Raw genomic sequence first — 23534 nt, forward strand, 5'->3', positions numbered from 1 at the left:
GAGAGAGACAGAAAGACAGTGTGAGTTAGTTATGCTTTTTATTGAGTCATTATGAAAATGAACACATACATGTGGCATGCAAGCCACTGGTGTATTTTGACAAATATCAATAGTAACAATATAGTATTAATAGGTCTAATAATATAAGTGCAAATTGTGATAAACATGAACAATTATTATTACTACCACTAGTAGTACAAACATGGTATATTGATTATGTACCTCTTATGAGGATGATGAGAAGAAAGAGGTACCAACAATTATGTTCCTCTTATAAGAGATGACAAAAAGAAAAATGATGGACTATTTGTCTTTACAACTGTTTCTACACAGACAAAATTGTTTTTTAGTATTCTTAATTCTATTTTGAACCATTGTATATTTATATTCACTTAAAATATGTATTTATCACACAAGGTGCCATAATTCTCCTTTTGAACACTGAGAGAAACATCAGCAGTATCTGAACGTTTTATTTTTACACATTGTTGGTCAATATTATAGCATACTTCAATTGTATCAACATTCAACAGGACAATTTTTGATATTATCTGTAACACAATCATGAAAAAGGTTATTAACACTATGCATCGACAATCAATATTATAGCATACTTGAGACACACAATATAGTAAAGACTGTGAGAAGAATGAGATGATAAGGATGTGGGCTTATGATGAAGAAGAAGAAAAAGAAGAAGATGCATCAGGTGAATTCTTATCTGTTAAAAGAGGAATCCTATAATGACATAAAGCTAATGTACTAATGTTATCATTACAAATATATCTTTTTTCATCCTGCCAACTGAGCACCTTTTTATTTTGACAAATTGTGGTTAGTTGATGTTTTTTAGATCTAATCAAATTCTGTCTTCTGTACACTTCTTTTCCTTCGAATAGACAATTTGAATAGTCTTAAAATGAAATGTATTGATTGGACTTGGGATGTTGAGCTGTTAATTTGCGTGACAATATACAATGTTTAACCCCTTTAGCTTTTTTAATTAGACCTACTTTACATTCAATTTCTAATTTATCCTCTTCTTCTTCTTCTACAACAAATAGCAGTTGTTGCTGATTAATAATTTCACTAAACAATCTACATGCATAAAGCTTTGATCTCAGACCTGTAAATTTAAAAATTGGTTTACCATTGTATTCATCTTTTAATTTCCCAACAACCATATGATTATGTGTGGAATAATATGGATGATTTACAGGATAGTCTGAGGTGTCTAGCCAATATTTAAAGTTTCATTTGTGCATATATCATGGTACAGATCTTCAGTTTCCAACAGATAAAACAAACTGTCTGTATCCTGATACATGAGTTTGGCATGGGGGCCATATATCTTTTTAATTACATCATAATGGAAGGAATACATTACTATTTTACTTAGGCCTAAATCTAAAATTGAAAACCCAATGTAAATTGGTTTGTTTAGCAAAATACTTTTGTTGTGCAATGTTATAGCATAAATATATTGTTTTTCCCAAAATCAATCTATCTTTAAACAAAGGGCGAGCAATAAATTTTAATAATTCTTTTTTGTTATCAACTAATTTCTAATCCATTTGTTTCCATAAATTCATACAAGATTGACCAAAAATAACATTGTTGAGTAATTTGTGGAAATGTTTTTGAAATTTATTGTTAGACTTTTGTCTTAGCTGTGTGTTTAAACTTATGTATGGTTCTAGAAATTTGCTCTGTTCAAATGAAATGCCACTACAAATGTTTGTCGATTTCAATATGTGTTCTATTGCCTGTTTCAATAGTAAATAGTGACATACATAATCTGTGTGATTTGTAAGTGCAGCTATAAGACATGTTTGATTGGATGGGTTTACTTTTTGTTTTTTTGCCAGAAAGGGGAAATCATTGTGCAAGTCATGTAATTCTAATGGATATTCAATGTCAACTTCCAATACATAGCCTACTGTTTGATCTTCTGTCCAATTTTTCATGTTGTCAATAGCATTGTCTATTTCCTATTGACTCATCCAAGCAAAACATTGTCACGGTAAAGCTCTCGACATAGCTTGCCCATATAAATTGTTAACTTCATAATACACAAGAAAATTGTTAGGTTTTTTGGTATTGTAAGGTGCTCCAGTATAGTGATTATTTGCAATTGCGTGTCTGTGAACACATGTAACTATTCCGCCCCTAATGGAGGATTGGAAAAACGTGTACATCGAGTATTCTGTCAAAAGTTCCAACTTGATTTTAGTATATTTAAGCATAGCATAAAAAAAAGCCAGGTAATGTATAATAGTGTACTGGATCTAGTTTGAATATTTCAAGACTAATGTTGCAAAAAGATTCCTTTATGTCAGCTAGGAGTAGGATGTCTGTTTTCAAATATAATTCACTGTATTGGCCAATTGTGCGACAATCGAAGTGTTCCCAAACCTGTTGAGCATGTCGATAATCTTCCACACTTACCATACTATTGCTAAGAGAACTGTAAAATTCTTCTATAGGTGGAAAACTTTCATCATTAATTTTAGACCAAGAATCACAATATTTGTGAAAATTCCTTTATGTGAAACAAGAAGTAAACTTTGACAATCAAAATGTTCTGATGTGTGTTTAAGAATGCAAGCTATTTGCTCAACAGTTGGTGATGGCCCAGCAGGCTGAAGCAGATTAGAAGTTACCAATTCTAAAATCTTGGGTAAAAATTTGAATGAATCCAGAAATCTAAGATGGAGTCGATTGGACAATTGTATAGTAAATGATATATACTTTTCACTTGACCAAGGAATTACAAGTAATTTATTCATATTATTTCTACAAATGGAACCAAGTGCTGAGACAATTAGGTGTGTATCATAAGATGCTGAATTGTGTAGAAATACTGTGATGTATGTTTGACATTGTCTTTGTAAGTTACATGTATTGCAAAGAGTGGTCCTGTAGTATTCAGTGAGATGGCAATGATCATAAACTTTATTGTTTTTGAAAGGTTTTTTGCATGCATCACACAATGTTACATCAGAAAGCATTTGCTCTTGTTCTTTAGTTGTTAATGGATACATTCCAATATGATGTTCATCTATCAATTTTATAACTTGGCTAGCATATTCAGTTAAAGTGGATAGAAAATGTTCGGCAGCATTTTCGCCTCTATAGAGTATTGGCTGTGATGGCAATTTTTGTGATAGAGGCAAACTGACAGGTATTTATGATTCGTCTCTAACAAAGTACATACAATATGACATTACTACATGATTATGTTTATTTTTTGTTGCACCTACTTGATTCCCTCCTCCTTTCAACCTCCTCCTCCTAGCAGTGTCATCAATTTCACCCGATATCTCATCTTCATCATGATCATCATCATCATTATCAGACTCAGAGTATGGCTTAAGGACTCGCCACACCAAGCTCGCCAGTACCGCCGAGGTAGTACCGCTGGTGGTAGTTTTCTCGGCTGAGCACGCCACACCGAAAAACGTCCGCTAGCGGTAGTCTCCGAGTAGTGAGTCTAGTAGTGGGGGGAGGGAGTCCAACTACAGTGTGGGAGTGAGACGTACTAGTTGCGTTGTGCTGCAAGGAGGAACGCCGAATGAGTCATCACTATGTGCGCATGCGCTACCTCTTCGAATCGCCTGCCATGTATTCAGGTTGAGTGCGCCACACTGAGCTCACTTTGTCCGCCGTACTACCTCTCGGCGAAGTTTTGTTGAATCGCCTAGCAGGCGGTCGTAGGTGGTAGTGCGCCGTACTACCGCCGCGGTAGCGAGCTCGGTGTGGCGCGATCAACCTGAATACATGGCTAGCGATTTTTAAAACTTCGCTACCGCCGCGGTAGCGAGCTTGGTGTGGCATGCCCTTTAATGAGAAGACATTCAAAATCAGTGTAACAGCTTAGGGGTGATTTATATTTTCTTAATGGGTTTTTAAATTCTAAAACTGGTGGTGAGCTGTCCTCTTGCATTTTAGGCATAGTAACTCTCGTAACTTTTTGTTGAGAACAATATTCTTCATGCTCTTTCATTCGTCTATCACCATCTAGATTACAAGTATAATAAGTAAAACAATGATGACAGATTATAATTTTGCTGTTATGTTTAGTTAGTTGTTTCCTAATAAGTGATTCTAAATTAACAATCAAACAGTAGTAAGTTTTAATTTCTACTTTACATGTAGCTACATCAACATAAATTGATCCCTCCTCCTCCTCTTCCTCCTCTTGTCCCCCCTTACTCCCTCCCTCCTCCTCATTATCCGCTTTTTCAACAAGCAGTAATAAATCAAAGTGGTTTTGTCTAGTTGTTTTGCTAATTTGATGCGGATAAATTAGATTTTCATTGTCAATTCCATATACATTAACAGAAACTGATGGGTTATCCTTTTTGAATCTGTCTATTTGACTAATTGGGGTTGGAAAATTTATGTTATTAAAATTATATAGTTGATTGTCTTGTAACAATCGATGGTAACGATTATCAACTCGAAATTTGATACAACCTGTAATGTGACGCGCAAGCATTGCATACATGAAACATTTAGAATCAGTTCGATTCTGTGTGTTTTATCACGTACACCCTGAGTAGCTTCAGAGGTGGGTGATTGATACCCAGGTGTTGCTCCTGGATGACTTCGCTCAGTCGTAATGTGGGCGGGGAAAGGAGGCAAGTCGAAGTTCCTCTTCCTTCTTCTTTGTTCCTCAGCTGGCGTGAACAGCACCTCCTGGTGCTTCTGACGGCGTGAAGGTCGCTCTCTTCTCTGATGACACCACTTTGATGTAAGGAAGAATAGGGACGGCAGACAACGGTCCGCTGTGCCCTGGGGAGAAGGAAGAATAGGGACGGCAGACAACGGTCCGCTGTGCCCTGGGGAAAAGGAAGAATAGGGACGGCAGACAACGGTCTGCTGTGCCCTGAGGGATGGAAAGAATAGGGACGGCAGACAACGGTCCGCTGTGCCCTGGGGAGAAGGAGAATAGGGACGGCAGACAACGGTCCGCTGTGCCCTAGGGAGAAGGAAGAATAGGGACGGCAGACAACGGTCCGCTGTGCCCTGGGGAGAAGGAAGAATAGGGACGGCAGACAACGTCCGCTGTGCCCTGGGGGAAGGAAGAATAGGGACGGCAGACAACGGTCCGCTGTGCCCTGGGGAGAAGGAAGAATAGGGACGGCAGACACGGTCCGCTGTGCCCTGGGGAGAAGGAAGAATAGGGACGGCAGACAACGGTCCGCTGTGCCCTGGGGAAATGGGAGGACAGGGACGGCAGACAATGGTCCGCTGTGCCCTAGGGAGATGGGAGGACAGGGACGGCAGACAACGGTCCGCTGTGCCTGGGGGGAATGGAAGGTCAGGGACGGCAGACAACGGTCCGCTGTGCCCTGGGGAAATGGGAGGACAGGGACGGCAGACAACGGTCCGCTGTGCCCTGGGGAAATGGGAGGACAGGACGGCAGACAACGGTCCGCTGTGCCCTAGGGAGTTGGGAGGTCAGGGACGGCAGACAACGGTCCGCTGTGCCCTGGGGAAATGGGAGGACAGGGACGGCAGACAACGGTCCGCTGTGCCCTAGGGAGATGGGAGGACAGGGACGGCAGACAACGGTCCGCTGTGCCCTAGGTAGATGGGAGGACAGGGACGGCAGACAACGGTCCGCTGTGCCCTAGGGAGATGGAAGGTTAGGGACGTACGGCAGCCAACGGGCCGCTGTACCAGGGCAGGAGGTCGAGGACGTACGGCAGCCAACGGGCCGCTATACAAGGAGCAGGAAGGTTGTGAGCGGAATGCTGTGGTCTGGGGCTCGTCCGGCCTTTAAATACTCCCCCAAAGTGGAGGGGATGGAGTTGAGCCGCCGCCAGAGGCGGTGGAAATCGTCTTGATGCGTGGAAGATGGTGCGCCATCGGTACCTTCCTTATCTCCGCGGTCAGCTAGCATTGCTGATAGCCGAGCGTCTTTCTTCAATATTATTAATTATTTAACAATATTTTCCGTCACAATTTTACTTTGTGACACCCCACTCCTACTTGGGGGGGGGGGGGTTCGGAGCCCTCTATGGCACCACCTTTAAAGGCGTGAGCCATCTAGGCATCACCTTAAGAGGTGTACACCTCTCAGGCATCACCTTTAGAGGTGTATGCCACTGCCTATAGGCATCATCTATGCCTGGTCTATGGGCACATATTTACGCCGTCCATCCGGTAATTGGATTTTTATACGTGGCTTGCCAGCCCGTTTGCGCTTTCCTGGTGTTGTGTTGCGGTGACACATCACCGGATCCTTATTTCGAGAGGGGCCTGGTCTGGGAGCCTGGGACGGTGGGACTACTTCCTTGATGGTCGAAGACTGTGTTGGCTCTTCTATGTCCATATCCGTTGAGGGTGGCATGGACTCCTCCACATCCATGGCAGTGGGGGGTGGTGTGTCTCTTTCACATCCATGACAGTCAATGGTGGCATTAACTCTTTCACATCCATGACAGGGGGTGGTGGTTTTGTCTTTTCCATATCCCTCTTGGAGTTACCACTTGTGTTGGTGGCTGAAGCATGAATCGTGGCCTGCCATTCAGAGTCAGTCATCTCTTCCCTGTGATCCATCACTATGTTGCCCCAGGATGCTTGCCTTGGAATATATGACAACTCCGCCTTTCTATCAATTAAGGCATTGGGTTCGACTCTGTTCAAACCAACCTGCTTGAACCTCCTTTTGTTCCGACTCTTGTTGTCCGGAGATTTGGAGTCTACAGCTGATATTGTTGGGACTGCTGTTGTCTTAGTCCCCAATAAGAGAGATCGCGACATAATTCGCTGACTTGGAGGATTCAATTGGGGAGGATCCCACTCTACCTCTCTCGTGAATGTGTGAATATTCACTCTGTTTTCACGCATAAATTCCATGCCTAATAGCAGCTCTTGTCCAAGTCCTTCCATTATTGACGCCGCTAGTGGAACTGTGGTTTGTTCTATGGTCACATTAGTAGTCACTTTCCTATTTAACGGGGTTGACCGTCCATCAGCTAATATCGCGCGGTGACGTGCTGGTTCTTTCCGTATCATCCCTATTTTCCGGATGACTTCATAGACCTTGTTGCTCATATAATTAGCTTCAGCACCCGTATCTAGCAAGGCCTGACACTTTTTACCACCAATTGTCACAGTAATGAACAGTCTGTTGTCCCTTGATGACTCTTCAATCACAGGAATCCTGTGTGCCATTCGCATCACTGCTGTCTTGTTCGGAGTTTTATTCTCCTTCTGCACATCACAGACACATTTCAGTGCTCTCTTTCCGCTCCTTTTACATGGTGGGATATCGGGACAGTGTGATCTCCAGTGCACCGGTCTCTTGTATTGCCCACACATGGGTTCAGACTCACTAAGAGATGGTCTGTTACTAGTAGGGGTTATAACTGTCTCAACCTTGAGCCTTGTAATCTTTTTCGTGTCCTCAATCATGTGAACTCTCGAATTCTGTCTATTCTGTTTCTCCTCTGCTTTTATTTGTTCATACTCCCTCGCGAATTTTTCCAATTCGTTGATACTATGAACATCTGATTGCCGAATATACAATTTGTACCGTGGGAGGAGATTCTTATACACTCTCTGTAATTTATTCTCGTCTGTAAAACCTCCTCGACGCCTCATGAGTGTCAGTACATCTTCGAGAAATTCGTCAAACGATTCACCTTCTTTTTGCTTCCTTGCCTGTATTAAATTCTCGAGGTCCTCCTCATAGGTAAGTGGGTAGTAGCGTGATCTGAAATCTGTCACAAAATTGTCCCATGATTTCCACTGGTCACGACGATTACGCATCCATAGAGTAGCTTTACCAACCAGTAATTCAGGCAGCGCGACTAGTAGCTGGTTGCCAGTGAGCCCATAGGCTTGTTGTAGCTCGTCTAGCCTTTCCAAGAAGCTGGGAGCATCTGATTGGCCGTCGAATGACAGTCTCCAGCTTCTTACCTTGTCACATACCGCCCCTGGGTCCATGAGGGGGTTTGTGTGAATATTGGTTCTAACCTCAGTATGGGTACCTGTCACCAAGTGTTTAGTTTCCCCACTGCTTCCGCTCATTATGCGGGTCTTGGGCTGGGATAACGTACTGCCATCTTCTTATGTTGTTCTACTAACAACTTTCTCAACTCAGCAAGTGTTCCAGATGACACTATGCCCCAATCTTGTAGAAGATTGAATGCCTCATCCTTTTTCAATCTATAGATCCAGGAAACTCTGGGGTCAGCTATCACCTCGGGGTTTATGTCCTCGACCAACTGATCCTCTGTCAGCTGCTGGTGTTGAGCGTCTGAATCAGACTCTCCCTGTTCACTCATGATTCTTACTTCGTTGCCTCGTGCCCCAAGTGCGGGCGCCAATCTATCACGTACACTCTGAGTAGCTTCAGAGGTGGTGATTGATACCCAGGTGTTGCTCCTGGATGACTTCGCTCAGTCGTAATGTGGGCGGGGAAAGGAGGCAAGTCGAAGTTCCTCTTCCTTCTTCTTTGTTCCTCAGCTGGCGTGAACAGCACCTCCTGGTGCTTCTGACGGCGTGAAGGTCGCTCTCTTCTCTGATGACACCACTTTGATGTAATTTTGTATCGGCCTTACGGCCTCGGTTCCGCTCCAGTGGAGTAGGAAAAGGAAGGACAGAAAGGATAGGGACGGCAGACAACGGTCCGCTGTGCCCTGGGGAAAAGGAAGAATAGGGACGGCAGACAACGGTCCGCTGTGCCCTGGGGAGAAGGAAGAATAGGGACGGCAGACACGGTCCGCTGTGCCCTGGGGAGAAGGAAGAATAGGGACGGCAGACAACGGTCCGCTGTGCCCTGGGGAAAAGGAAGAATAGGGACGGCAGACAACGGTCTGCTGTGCCCTGAGGGGATGGAAAGAATAGGGACGGCAGACAACGGTCCGCTGTGCCCTGGGGAGAAGGAAGAATAGGGACGGCAGACAACGGTCCGCTGTGCCCTGGGGAGAAGGAAGAATAGGGACGGCAGACAACGGTCCGCTGTGCCCTGGGGAGAAGGAAGAATAGGGACGTACGGCAGCCAACGGGCCGCTGTACCAGGGCAGGAGGTCGAGGACGTACGGCAGCCAACGGGCCGCTATACAAGGAGCAGGAAGGTTGTGAGCGGAATGCTGTGGTCTGGGGCTCGTCCGGCCTTTAAATACTCCCCCAAAGTGGAGGGGATGGAGTTGAGCCGCCGCCAGAGGCGGTGGAAATCGTCTTGATGCGCGGAAGATGGTGCGCCATCGGTACCTTCCTTATCTCCGCGGTCAGCTAGCATTGCTGATAGCCGAGCGTCTTTCTTCATATTATTAATTATTTAACAATATTTTCCGTCACAATTTTACTTTGTGACAGTTTATAACCAATTTTAGGCAATTACTTTTGGGTAGCTCAATATATGGAAACCCTTTTTGATCTTTCAATGGTCTGTATTTATCAATTCATAAACCGAATGGTTCTTTAATATGTGTATTGTTGAAATCAAACACAACTTCTACTATCCACCTTGTACCCCTTGTGTATTGACAACAACTTTGATTCAAACTGTTTGTCATTTTTTCTCTATCCCAACAGCACATTTAAAAAAAAAGATGGGGTTGGTTAACTAAAGGAAAAAACAGAGTTAACCAGTTGGCACTACTGCAAGCTTTCAAAGTTGATGTAGAGTATGGTGGAGATGTGGTGAACACCTCCTCCTCTTCTTCTTCTTCTTCTTCTGTGTTATTATTAAACTGCACCTCCTTACAGTATGAATCACAACTCACAACTGAACTGTTTACAATTACTTTGAGAAATTCTATAAATAGGAATGAGTCATGCAGACATGTGCGCATGTCATATTTACAATTTACTCGAGTACAGAGAAATGAATCTAGTTTGAAACCGCCAGCAATGGCTACATACCAAGAGTCGATAGTATTGAAGATAGTGGCTATACTGTCAACATCATTTTCATCATTATCATTTTCAACTGATGATTGATGATGATGATTATTATTATTGTATAGATAAATCTTATCCAAAACACATTGATGAAAGAAAAACTTATTAGATTCATTGAGCCGGCCAATGGTTCATAATCGAAGAAATTCGTCAGTATAGTATTGATCCACTAGTCTAGCTACACAAAATATAACATGTAGTAATACCAAGGAGAACAATGCAAATGTTAATACAATGACTTTCATTGTTGTAGTGTTTGAAAATTGCCTAGTTGTGTATGATTTATACTAACAACAACAATAAGTGATGTGTGATATGGATCATAACAGTTTTTTTGTTTTTCCACAGATTATAATGTTGGACAAACTAGATTGTGAGGACGACATTGCCAGATTGATCAAGAGGGTCACACATAGCAGCACATCCGAAATTTTAACAGCACCAAATTTAATGAACAATACATCATCATCATCTCTTCTTCTTCTGTGTTATTATTAAACTGCACCTCCTTACAGTATGAATCACAACTCACAACTGAACTGTTTACAATTACTTTGAGAAATTCTATAAATAGGAATGAGTCATGCAGACATGTGCGCATGTCATATTTACAATTTACTTGAGTACAGAGAAATGAATCTAGTTTGAAACCGCCAGCAATGGCTACATACCAAGAGTCGATAGTATTGAAGATAGTGGCTATACTGTCAACATCATCTTCATCATTATCATTTTCAACTGATGATTGATGATGATGATTATTATTATTGTATAGATAAATATTATCCAAAACACATTGATGAAAGAAAAACTTATTAGATTCATTGAGCCGGCCAATGGTTCATAATCGAAGAAATTCGTCAGTATAGTATTGATCCACTAGTCTAGCTACACAAAATATAACATGTAGTAATACCAAGGAGAACAATGCCAATGTTAATACAATGACTTTCATTGTTTTAATGTTTGAAAATTGCCTAGTTGTGTATGATTTATACTAACAACAACAATAAGTGATGTGTGATATGGATCATAACAGTTTTACTTTCCTTGCCCTACTACCATAGGTAAGGAAAGTATTGCTTTCCAAAAAAAATTAAGGTACCCCAATTTCAAGTTTTCTATACGTTTCAAGGTCCCCTGAGTCCAAAAACATGATTTTTGGGTATTGGTCTGTGTGTGTGTATGTGTGTGTGTGTGTGTATGTCTGTGAACACGATAACTCCATTCCTAATTAACCGATTGACTTGAAATTTTAAACTTAAGGTCCTTATACCATGAGGACCCGACAACAAGAAATTCAATAAAATTCAATCCAAGATGGCGGAAAAAATGGCGGATAATTACTAAAAAACCATGTTTTTCACGTTTTTCTCGAAAATGGCTCTAACGATTTTCTTCAAATTTATACCATGGATAGCTATTCATAAGCCCTATCAACTGGCATAAGTCTCATTTCTGGGAAAATTTCAGGAGCTCCTTAATATTCTTGAGAAAAATGGCAGATAATGACTAAAAAGCCATGTTTTTCACGGTTTTCTCGAAAACGGCTCTAACGATTTTCTTCAAATTTATACCATGAATAGCTTTTCATAAGCCCTATCAACTGGCATGAGTTTCATTTCTGGGAAAATTTCAGGAGCTTCGTAATATTCTTGAGAAAAATGGCGGATAATGACTAAAAAGCCATGTTTTTCACGGTTTTCTCGAAAACGGCTCTAACGATTTTCTTCAAATTTATACCATGGATAGCTATTTATAAGCCCTATCAACTGACATGAGTCTCATTTCTGAGAAAATTGCAGGAGCTCCGTAATATTCTTCAGAAAAAGGACAGTTACTAAAAAACCATGTTTTTCACGATTTTCTTAAAAACGGCTCTAACGATTTTTTTCAAATCCATACCCTGTATAGTTATTTATTAGCTCTATCAACTGACATGAGTCTTTTTCCTGGGGTACTGATGAAGGGTCCACTCAATCCTTGAGAAATGGACTTTGTAACCTCCTTCTCGTGCATGAGGTATGTAGGTACACGGTTTTTACTTTTTCTTCTTCCATATACACCGTGGGTAGGTAGAACAGTTTATAAAAAGAACACAGTCATAGTCAAGATATTTCATCTGTAGAACAGCTGTTTTGACGAATTTCAAAAAATCATCGAATTTCACAATTTACATAAAGGAAAAAGTACTCTGAAAACAATTGTATATACACATAAGCAGTAGTCTGATCGTAGTTGCAAATATGTTGCCGTCAATCGTCATTATGTTATTCCCCTAAATTATTCTCGTTTGATAATGAGGCTTATAGTTCAATGAGCAAGGAAAGTTGTGTGAGTGTACCACACCAGATTTTTTTTGTTTTTCCACAGATTATAATGTTGGACAAACTAGATTGTAAGGACGACATTGCCAGATTGATCGAGAGGGTCACACATAGCAGCACATCCGAAATTTCAGCAGCACCAAATTTAATGAACAATACATCGTCATCATCATCATCATCATCATCACCCACAATTTCAATTGATCCTACGCCCGTCACATCAAATCCGGCGGCTTCTAGATGACAAAGTAGTAATAGTAATAGTTTATACATAATGGACATACAAGGATTTAAAGACAATAACAATGAACTAGTTGCAAAAGAACTAGTGATTCTAGAATCAACAAGTGAAGTGGTTAGTGAGCATCAAAGTGTAGTGACTAGACATTATTTTTTTGACCAACCATATCCAAATACCTACTTGTCAAAAAGTACAAACAATCATAATAATGGCCTACAATATAAACATGGTCTGAGGTGGGGAGGTGTTCTAGTAGGTCAACAGCAATTACTACCCTACACTAGTTTTAAAAAAATTATTGTTGACACAATTGGAGCATGGTTGTTCAATCCAAACAATAGGCATAGGGGTGGAATAACAATATATGTTTATGGGTTTGAAATATTGTCTCTTCTGTACAGACAATTGAGTGATTTGTATCTCTCAAACACAATTAATGATTATGTTCAGATTATTGACATTTCGTGTGAATATGCTTCTGATTTTAGCCCACCAAACCTTGATGGTCTGATAAAGAAATGTAGTAGCTCAGTTTCCCATGTCTATTGTTAAGAACATTATTTACTGACATTATTGGAGGATGTACGTCTACGTTTACAAGAAACTCTTGCATGCACAACACAACAGAATAGTGAAAATAATAATAATATGCCTTCAACTTCTTCTTTGGGTGTTAATGATAATGATAGACTTAACTATAAATGTTCACTTCAGATTGTACATGCTTTGCATAGCTACATCAAGAAATCAATGTTGAAATTAAATATGAATTTTTAACTGATTTTTTATGCAATGACTAATGTACCAATAAACTTGACTATAAATGTTCACTTTAGATTGTTCAAATACACCAGTGTGGCTTGCATGCCACCAAAACTTTGTTAACAAAATTCAACTTTTTTTTAATATTGTTTGTGTATGTGCTCTCATTTTTATTATGTCACAATTAAAATAAAGCATATCTAACTCACACACTCTCTCTCTCTCTTTCTCTCTCTCTCATTCTCTTAATAACTTGAATTTGCTTATGAATGAATACCGGGTCCGGCAAAAAAACCTCCCCAGTTTGAGCAAGCCACTGCGTGAGTTGTAGTGGGGATAGAAGATGTGGAGGGGGTATTATTCTGTAGTGGCGTACGTGCCATTTTCAGTGTTTGCCATGGCTTGGCTCGGTGAGCATCGGGCGTTTGTTGTGGAGGAGTTTATAAAAAATGGCGGTTCTGTGATTTCTACTCAACAAGCTTTTCGGATTCGATTCAAACTTGGCCGACGTGATAGTGTTCCTGATGCGAAAACGATTAGACTGTGGGTGTCAAACTTTAGACAAACAGGGTCAGCACTAAAAAGAAAACCAACTGGCCGACCTCATACTGCAATAACACCAGAGAATGTGGTGCGAGTGAGAACATCCATCCAACAGTCTCCGAAGCGTTCAGCGGTTAAACATGCAGCTGCCCTGGGATTGTCAGAAAGGAGTGTAAGGAGAATTCTGCATAAAGAACTTCATCTGCATCCCTACAAAATAATGGTTGCACAAAAGTTGTTTGAAGAAGATTATGAAACTCGCAGGGCTGCATTTGATGACATTTTGCAGATCATTCCCCAGATGCTGTCTTCATTTCTTCTGATGAAGCCCACTTCCACTTGTGTGGAACTATTAACAAACAGAATTTCTGCTACTGGGCTGCAGAAAATTCTATGGAACTCCACCAACAACCACTACACAGTCCAAAAGTCACAGTTTGGTGCACCATTGCAGAATTTGGTGTGTGGGGACCGTACTTTTTTGAAGGAGAAGGAGAAATAGTAACGGTCAATGCCGATTGCTATTGTCACATAATAGAGACATTTCTCCGACCCAAGATCAACCAGTTTGTTTTAGACCATGAGGAAGAAGAAGTTTGGTTCCAACAGGATGGAGCCACAGCTCACACTGCTCGGCGGTCCATGGAAATGTTAAGAGAGTTGTTCCCTGGACGTCTTCTTGGAAAACTTCAAGAGGAGACATTTCCTGGCCTCCAAGGTCACCCAACTTATCACCTTGATTTCTTTCTGTGGGGCTACCTAAAGGCTGAAGTGTACAAACATCGCCCCAGAACTATGCAAGAACTAAAAGATGCCATTAGGCAGGAAGTGGCAGCCATTCCAAGGGAAGTTACACGAATAACTATAGACAACTTCAGGGAAAGACTTCGTGAATGTCTTAACAATGGGGGACATCATTTATCGGACATAATTTTCAAAACCAAATAAAGTGTACTAAATGATGTCAAATGTCATCATATAGGCTATTCACAAATATAAGTAATTGTTCTGTATGTTTCTTATTCTTTTTGCAAATGCCTATTGAAATCAGGGAGGTTTTTTTGCTGGACCCTGTATATGTGTAGAATATCATAATGATATTTGAAAAACTATAAAACAAGAATCTTTTCTGACAAAGCTCTCTCTCTCTCTCAGTAGTTATTTCTCAATCAATATAACATGTTTGTCCTACTAGTGGTAGTAATAATAATTGTTCATGTTTATCACAATTGCACTTAATGATAAAAACTATATTGTTACTATTGATATTTGTCAAATACACCAGTGTGGCTTGCATGCCGCCAACACTTTGTTTACAAAATTCAACTTTTTTAATATTGTTTGTGTACATGCTCTCATTTTTATTATGTTACAATTGGAAAAAAGCATTTCTAACTCACGCTGTCTCTCTCTCTCCTTCTCTTACTCACCTACTCTTATTACTAGAATAATTGTATGACAAGAAAAAAAGGAATAAATAATATTATGAAAAACAATATTGAGGTGTTCCTCTTTCTAGGGGAAAATCAATAGTTAGTGTAACTAAACAGTATGGAATGAAGAGACAGAGGGTTGATTATGATACCCGCTTCACATAATATTTTTCACTATCTAAGCATTCCAACTGGAGACACTCTCAAAGTTTCATAAATATGACTACTAATAGTCTATGTGATGTTATGATGTACAAGCAATGTATGAATAAATAATATTTTGAAAAATATTATTGAGGTGTTCCACACTTTTTGGAAAATCAATTATAGTGAGTGTAACTGAACAGTTTGTGCATGCACGAATTAAAGGCGGGAAATTCGAGTTTGAGGTTAGGTTGTTGTTGGGCGGGAAAATAATTTTGAGGTTAGGTAAGGAGAGAAATTTGTGTGGGAAAAGATGAATTTGAGGTTAGGTGACATCACTAATCAGCTGATTGGTTACGTCAGAAATCAGCTGAGGGGGATGGGGGTAGTGACATCACAGGGGGAGGGGGGTTGTGACATCATAGTTATGCGGGACTTCCCATAGATATACTACTGATGGAAGGGACGACAGCCAATGGGCCACTGTGCCCTGGGAGGATGAACGGAAGGAATGACAGCCAACGGGCTGCTGTGCCCTGGGAGGATGAACGGAAGGAATGACAGCCAACGGGCTGCTGTGCCCTGGGAGGATGAACAGAAGGGATGACAGCCAACAGCCGCTGTGCCTGGAGAGGATGGACGGCAGCCAACGGGCTGCTGTGCCCTGAGAGGATGGACAGAAGGGACAGCAGCCAATGGGCCGCTGTGCCCGGAGAGGATGGACGAGATGGCAGCCAATGGGCAGCTGTGCCCTGAGAGAATGGATAGAAGGGACGGCAGCCAATGGGCCGCTCTGCCCAGAGAGGATGGACGAGACGGCAGCCAACGGGCCGCTGTGCCCTGAGAGAATGGATAGAAGGGACGGCAGCCAACGGGCCGCTGTGCCCTGAGAGAATGGATAGAAGGGACGGCAGCCAATGGGCTGCTGTGCCCGGAGAGGATGGACAAGACGGCAGCCAACGGGCCGCTGTGCCCTGAGAGAATGGATAGAAGGGACGGCAGCCAATGGGCCGCTGTGCCCTGAGAGGATGGACAGAAGGGACAGCAGCCAACGGGCTGCTGTACCCTGAGAGAATGGACAGAAGGGACGGCAGCCAAAGGGCCGCTGTGCCCTGAGAGGATGGATGGAAGGGACGGCAGCCAATGGGCCGCTGTGCCCGGAGAGGATGGATGGAAGGGACGGCAGCCAACAGGCCGCTGTATCCGGAGAGGATGGACGGACGGGGACGTACGGCAGCCAACGGGCCGCTGTACAGGAGGGACGGACGGCAGCCGACGGGCCGCTGTACCAGGAGTGGAGAACAGGGACGTACGGCAGCCAACGGGCCGCTGTACAAGGAGGAGGAAGGATGGGAGCGGAATACTAGGAGCGGAATGCTAAGGTCTGGGATCGTCTGGCGTTTAAATACTCTCCTAAAGTAGAGGGGATGGAGATGCGCCGCCGCCAGAGGCGGTGAGAATTGTCTTGATGCGTGGAAGATGGTGCGCCATTGGTACCCTCTTTATCTCCGCGTTCAGCCAGCTTTGCTGATAGCCAAACGTCTTTTAATAATACTATTAATTATTTTCTTGTCACAATTTTACTTTGTGACAACATATTCAATACACTTGTCCTGTCGTTAGTGGCCACCCTTATACAACCATTATGTCACGGTTTGATTTATCTCAGGTTCAATCAATAATAATTACAATAATTGAATAAAAACTATATTATTGAATGAAATTATGATTTTGGCATATATAAGAAATGAAAAGGCGCCTTGAGATTCGCCCATTTTTCCAAGTTTACAATCAATTGTGCAATTATCTCAATGATAAAAGTTGATTTATATAGTGAGGTCCACGTTATAATGGCAGTGTTTGTTAGTAATAGTATTGCTATCCTCGTCTATAATTCAACAAAGTAGATAGCGCTATCTCTTTCTAGCTTTGCTCTGTTGCTAGATCAACTTCTAACAATGTAAATTAATAATTAATTAACAAAATATTCCATCTTAATTATGAAAATTCATCATGAAATTATTGAAAAATATAAGTTTCTGCTCAATAAAATATAATAAATTTATTATTTTAACCGATAATTAACAGTTAATATTACATCAATAAAACTGTATTAGCTACAATCTATGGAAGGCATTGACAAGACAGAGGATTGGCAAAGTTGTTCTTCTATCTTTCTCCACTGCTTAAATAACGTGGACCTCACTTTAGTAATTCATCAAGCCTTCTAGAGATGGTTGCTTATAGCCTACCAAAGTTACAAATCTAGTTCAACAAAACTAAAATCAGAACTTCTGATTTCTGACAATTAAAATTATATTGACAAGGAACAATGAATATTACTTGAAGAAAGTACAAACCATAAGTGGATTTTTGTCGTGCAATTCCCAAGCCAATGTGTAGGTTCCCCCTCCAGCATAGCCTGTGTGATGGAAATAGGCTCTCTTACGCCACTCGTCGCCCCGCATCGCGATTTCCTTGCAGTTTATCACAACCACATGGTCACCACAGTCGGCTGCAATGTCAAACATTTTATTCATCTCATTAGAAACAATTCAAATAATAAACCCAATAAAACGGTTTTGTTTAGAGTTACTATGGACGATCGAATTCCCAACTTGAGTTAATATAAAAAGATATTAATTGAGAAAATATTCACGAATAATGAAAAAAATACTATAATTTTATTTTTGTATTAAATTCATGGATATAGTCAGATTCTGGATAAAATAAATAAGAACGTTTCTTCAAAAGACAAGTACGGTAGCGGTCGAACAGAAAGTAGAAGTGAGATAAATGTATTAAAATAATAATAATAAAAGTTGATTCCAAATAGATTTAAATTCATTTAAACCATATTCGATAAATCATATCCAAGAGATTACAACTAAATACGGGAATTCATCAATCTCCAGTAATAAAAAAAGCATTTTAAGCAAATAGAATTATATTTTACATTGAAGATGAGATAAAAGTTATGGTAAAATTTTACAAAAGAAATGCACTGTTTCTACTTTCTATGAAGAAGTAATAAACATGAATTTTTATTATTTATAATTTTTACAAATTCATATTTTATAATTGATTTCATTCTTTTTTGTAGAGTTGATGAAAATTATGGAAACAGCATAATATTTCTTTTACAAGGGAAATTTAACGATAGGTCTGATTGGGGATCCTATTGATGATATGTCATGATATGTCGATGATATGTCAACCAATTTAATTGCCTCTTACTTGAGTGATAGATATCAAACTGTTTTTTACGATGGCTGTTTTTCTAATTATTTAAAAGTATCATCAGGTGTTCCACAGGGTTCCACACTTGGCCCTATCCTCTTCATTATATACGTTAATGATCTTCCTGCAGCAATCAGTTGTAAAAATGTAAAACCTTTTATGTTTGCTGATGATTTAGCTGTTCAAATAAAAAATAATAGTCTTTCTGGTAGCTTGCATACGGTTAATGAGATAATTGAAGATTGGACAGCTTCTAATTCATTGTGTCTTAATAAGGACAAAACTCAACTTTTGGAATTTGGATTTGGATTACAACCTGACAATGCAAAGTTTCTTGGTATAACAGTTCAAAGCAATTTAAAATGGGACCTACACATCAAAATATTATGTGGCAAACTATCGAAGGGAATTTTTATATTGAATAGATTGAAGTTCATTGTTGATAAGAGTGTTTTAATTTCAGTGTATTTTGCTTATCTTCATTCTCATTTGTATTATGGTGTTGTTGCCTGGGGTAATGATACGAATGTAAAGAAACTATTTGTGTTACAGAAACGAGCAGTAAGGGTTATTGCTAATGTGAATAGTCGTTTTCATTGTGTGGATTTATTTAGAAAATTCAACATTTTGACTGTACCAGCTATTTACATTCTTGAATGTCTTATGTATGTGAAAATTAATTTAGCAAGTATTTCTGTAAATAGCAACGTTCACAACCATTACACAAGAAATTCTGAATCTCTTAGAGTGAACCAGTGCAATTATGCAAATACATTGAACTGCTTTAAGGAGTTTGGTATAAGAGCTTATAATAAGCTTCCTGCACATTTGAAGGAGCTAGAAGTGGGTAAATTTAAGAGAACCATGAAAAATATTTTAATAGAAAAATGCCCGTATAGAAAAGAGGAGTTTTTAATTTGAGGGTATTTTTGTTTGCTGTTTGTATGCTTGTGTTTGAATTTTTATTTCTATGAATGTAAATACCTTTTATTTACCATGTTAAATTTATTATGACGATGCTATGCATTTGTATATAAATGTTTTTTCGCAATAAAGAAATCTTGAATAAAGAAATCTTGAATCTTGAATCTATTCGAATTAGAAAAACTACTTCTTTGTTGCCTCAAAATTTTGGTCTGCTATCTTGGAACCACCTTTTTGAATACAACTTTTAAATGGGAAGAAGCTACTTCATAGAGTACATTAAAAATTAGAGTTGATGAAAATTATGGAAACAGCATAATATTTCTTTTACAAGGGAAATTTAACGATAGGTCTGATTGGGGATCCTATTCGAATTAGAAAAACTACTTCTTTGTTGCCTCAAAATTTTGGTCTGCTATCTTGGAACCACCTTTTTGAATACAACTTTTAAATGGGAAGAAGCTACTTCATAGAGTACATTAAAAATCTGACAGACCAAACTTTTCTGTTCAAAGTTTTGAATAAGTGGATAGATGTTTACTGATACTTAAAAAATTTAAATTTGGTAGTTTAGAATTTTAGAAATAAGCAATAGAGCAGCAGCCGCAGGAAGGTTGTACTGGGCATTATCTACAAAGTTCCCAGATCTACATAAGTTCCAATCTACAAAGTTTTCAGATCTACATAAGTTCCAATCCTAACCTACTCTTGCAAAACATGGACGCTCTCCGAAAGAAGCCAAAGTCAGCTGCAGGTCCAAGATATGAGGTACTTGAAGAGGGTAGCGGGAAAACAAGAAGGGATAGGATAAGGAACCAAAACATCAGAGACAGCCTGAATTCCAAACCTCTGAAGCAAACGATTGAAGTCGCAAAGTTGAGGTGGCTGGGACATGTGATGAGGATGCCGACTAACAGACTGCCAAGGAGGGTCTGGGAGTGCAAGGTTGTGGGTGCTAGGGGGAGAGGAAGACCGAGGAAGAGATGGGAAGATGGTGTTCGAAAGATGGCGGAAGAGATAGGCGTGGAGTGGAGAGAAGTAAGAAGGAAGGCGCAGGAAAGAGAAAGATGGAGGACTCTAGTAAACCTCAACACCTAACGGTAGAAGAGGATCGACTAAGTGAGTAAGTAAGAATTTTTTAGATTTATGTACATATTATTTATTTTATTTTTGTATGATGTGTTGGTATTTTCATATGTGAATAACTTTGAAACGGTTTGAGATATCCATGTGCGGCTTTCGCCATTCATTTTCTCTTGAGATTCTGTTTTTAAATCATGTATCATAATGACCACCTTCCCATTGAAAAAAATGGAATTTAATTCAAAATGGTGGACCATAATGGGGATTCAAACTTCATGGACCTGAAGAAATTTCTCATTTTCTAGCAAGAATCTGCATATTAAAGATAATGAAATAGAATGAACTGTCATCTAGAACCAGATCTTAGACTATAAATATTGAAATATTAGACTAAATTTGTAAAATAATATTTTTTATTGCTAACTTTGAAACAGATGTAGGATATCTGACTGAATTGGAATTCTGTTTTTTTTAATTTCGTTACCTACATCGCTGGGACGAGGGGGACATCATCTACAAAGATTCTATTTCTAAACAATCTTCAATGGAAATTCATTTAATAAATACAGTGGATTGTCCAGTAGATAGTTTTTTAAATCCCTTTTAAAATTTTTTGTTAAATATTTTGTTGTTATTCTCTTGATAAACTCCTCTTCTCTACTCTTCTAAATTTATAACTGCATTGAACACGGTGTTCACCATCAAAATATTGATACAATAAAAATGAATAACATTTCATAAAACTAATAACCTGATAGACTTTGCTAACTTACCCAGTGGATGGTAAATTGGTTTGTGCAATCCTTTCAAATATTTCTGTATGACTTTTGCTGATTCGAAAGGATCCTGCCACTTAGCATCATAGAGATGCCAGATTCTCGCAAACGTATTCCATTGCTAGAACAAGATATAAGCTTAAAATAATGTGACATTCATGGAAACAGCCAATTCTACGTATGTCTATTGAATCTAACCGACGTAAAAGCATGTCATTGTGGGCTAATTCGTTTATAGCTTCTAGATTTGCTTCAGTTAGATGAAAAATCTACATCAACCCGAAATTTGAAATCAGCTAAGTAAGACTTAGCGGGCATTTTTCAGAGATGCAGAGATTGATTCAAGAAACGAGCAACATCGGACCAAATAGAATGATACAACAAATTTAACATTGAATTTCAAAAACATTGAAAAATTAACACTGAATTCATCATGGAATGGTTCACAGATTTGACGCCTAGTTTTCTCATTTTGGGTTACCCTCTACTTGCATTTTATTATTCTCCAATTTCCACAGCAATCCGTCTGCTCTCAACCAAGTATGTTTCTGAAAGTTCTTATATTTTTATCATTATCTCATCAGAAAATAAACATTTTAAATCCACCGTTATGATCTTTATAAAGCATTCAAGCGAACATTATCAACAATCAATAATTGATTTTTTACTATCTAAAAATTTTGAAATTTATTGAAGTAAAGGTCGAAATTTAGTAATCAGAGATAGAACTATTAGCGACCACCAGGGTTGAAGAACTTGCTCATGAACTGTTGAATTGATCTCTGAAATCCGCAACTTGTAATTATACAGAGTTGGTGAGAATTATTATAGAAACAGATAAATATCACTTCTACAAGTATGATAAGACAGTATATGGGGATACTATTCCAATTGAAAAACCTACTTCCAACTCGGATTCGTCATATGGATCCAGCTCCATTCCAAATCTAGCTTCATATTGAATCCAAGTTCATTTTTCCAAATGGGAGCTTGGTCATCATTTCGATACAGAATTTCAAAAGAAAATTAATGACGAAACCCTCACATGAATATCTCAAACCATTTCAGGCCTTTGATATGGTGGATAGGCCCAGGCTTTAAAAAAAACTTAATCTTATAGAAGTGGAAGAATAAGCTTAAGGTACAAATGGTTTGGATCATATTTGACCAATAGACAGCAGCTGGTGCAAATAAATAGAGTAGAGAGCGACTTGAAGAGCATCCAATATGGTGTGGTACAAGGAAGCACTCTGGGCCGCTTTTGTTACTAATTTACATGACCAATCTACCTAAACTGAATGTGAACGGAAGCCTGAACCTGTTTGACGATGATACAGCCTTGCTAGTGTCTGGTAATACAAGAAAAGAGATGTATGAAGATGCTGTGAGTGACCTTGCAAAGTTGAAGAATGGCTTGATCATCATACATTAACTCCGAATGTGAAAAAAACTAAATACATGGAAATTTCATTAAGAAACACTGTTGAAGACACTTCTCAAAGTTTAATGTTACACTCTTGCAATGATTGTGGTTGTCCGTCGATAGAACGAGTGAAGTGCTGCAAGTACTTGGGCGTAATGTTCGACGACAACCACAATTGGTCAGTACATATTGCATACATCAGAAACAGAGTTTGTAAGACTATATTCTTGTTCTACAAGCTCAACAACATATTAAATCAGAAGGAACTCAGGAACATATTTGAATATGTTCAGTCACTAATACAGGGTGGTATAATCTCATGGGGTGGATGCTATAAAACTAATTTGGAACCATTAAAAGTAGCACAGAAAGCTGTTTTTAGAAGAGCACTGGAGAGAGACAGTAGATCCAACTCACATGACCTGTATAAAGATTTCAATGTTTTGGATATCAGACAATTATTTCTGAAAAATACACTTTATGTATAAGCACCATACTGATATTTTCATTAGAAACACCCACACATATCCCACCCGAACAGCAACAATTTTAGGAATAATAACACCTAGAATCAGCAAAACATATTCATTCATGAACATTTATTACATAGTTCATATGCTTTTCAGGAATATTCCAAACAAACTCAGAGAATTTGATGCAGCATCTCTGGAAGTTTATAAAAAATTGTGAATCTTTGGTTAAATGAAATAGGTA

At 39.3% G+C, this 23534-nt stretch overlaps 1 protein-coding gene across 3 annotated transcripts in view; it reads right to left on the bottom strand.

The window, feature by feature from the left end:
- The window catches only part of LOC111051867 (39S ribosomal protein L13, mitochondrial), a 42426-nt gene that overhangs the window by 12267 nt on the left and 6625 nt on the right, over positions 1–23534 (bottom strand). For all 3 annotated transcript variants that reach the window (XM_039421272.1, XM_039421273.1, XM_039421274.1), the window contains exons 3-4: positions 21395–21518; positions 17735–17889 (exon numbers count right to left, since the gene is read on the bottom strand). In XM_039421272.1, the coding sequence (XP_039277206.1) occupies positions 17735–17889; positions 21395–21518 (279 nt within the window). The remainder of the gene's footprint in view (positions 1–17734; positions 17890–21394; positions 21519–23534) is intronic.

The sequence above is a fragment of the Nilaparvata lugens genome, chromosome 2 (genome assembly GCF_014356525.2).
Source record: "Nilaparvata lugens isolate BPH chromosome 2, ASM1435652v1, whole genome shotgun sequence".
Lineage (NCBI taxonomy): Eukaryota > Metazoa > Arthropoda > Insecta > Hemiptera > Delphacidae > Nilaparvata > Nilaparvata lugens.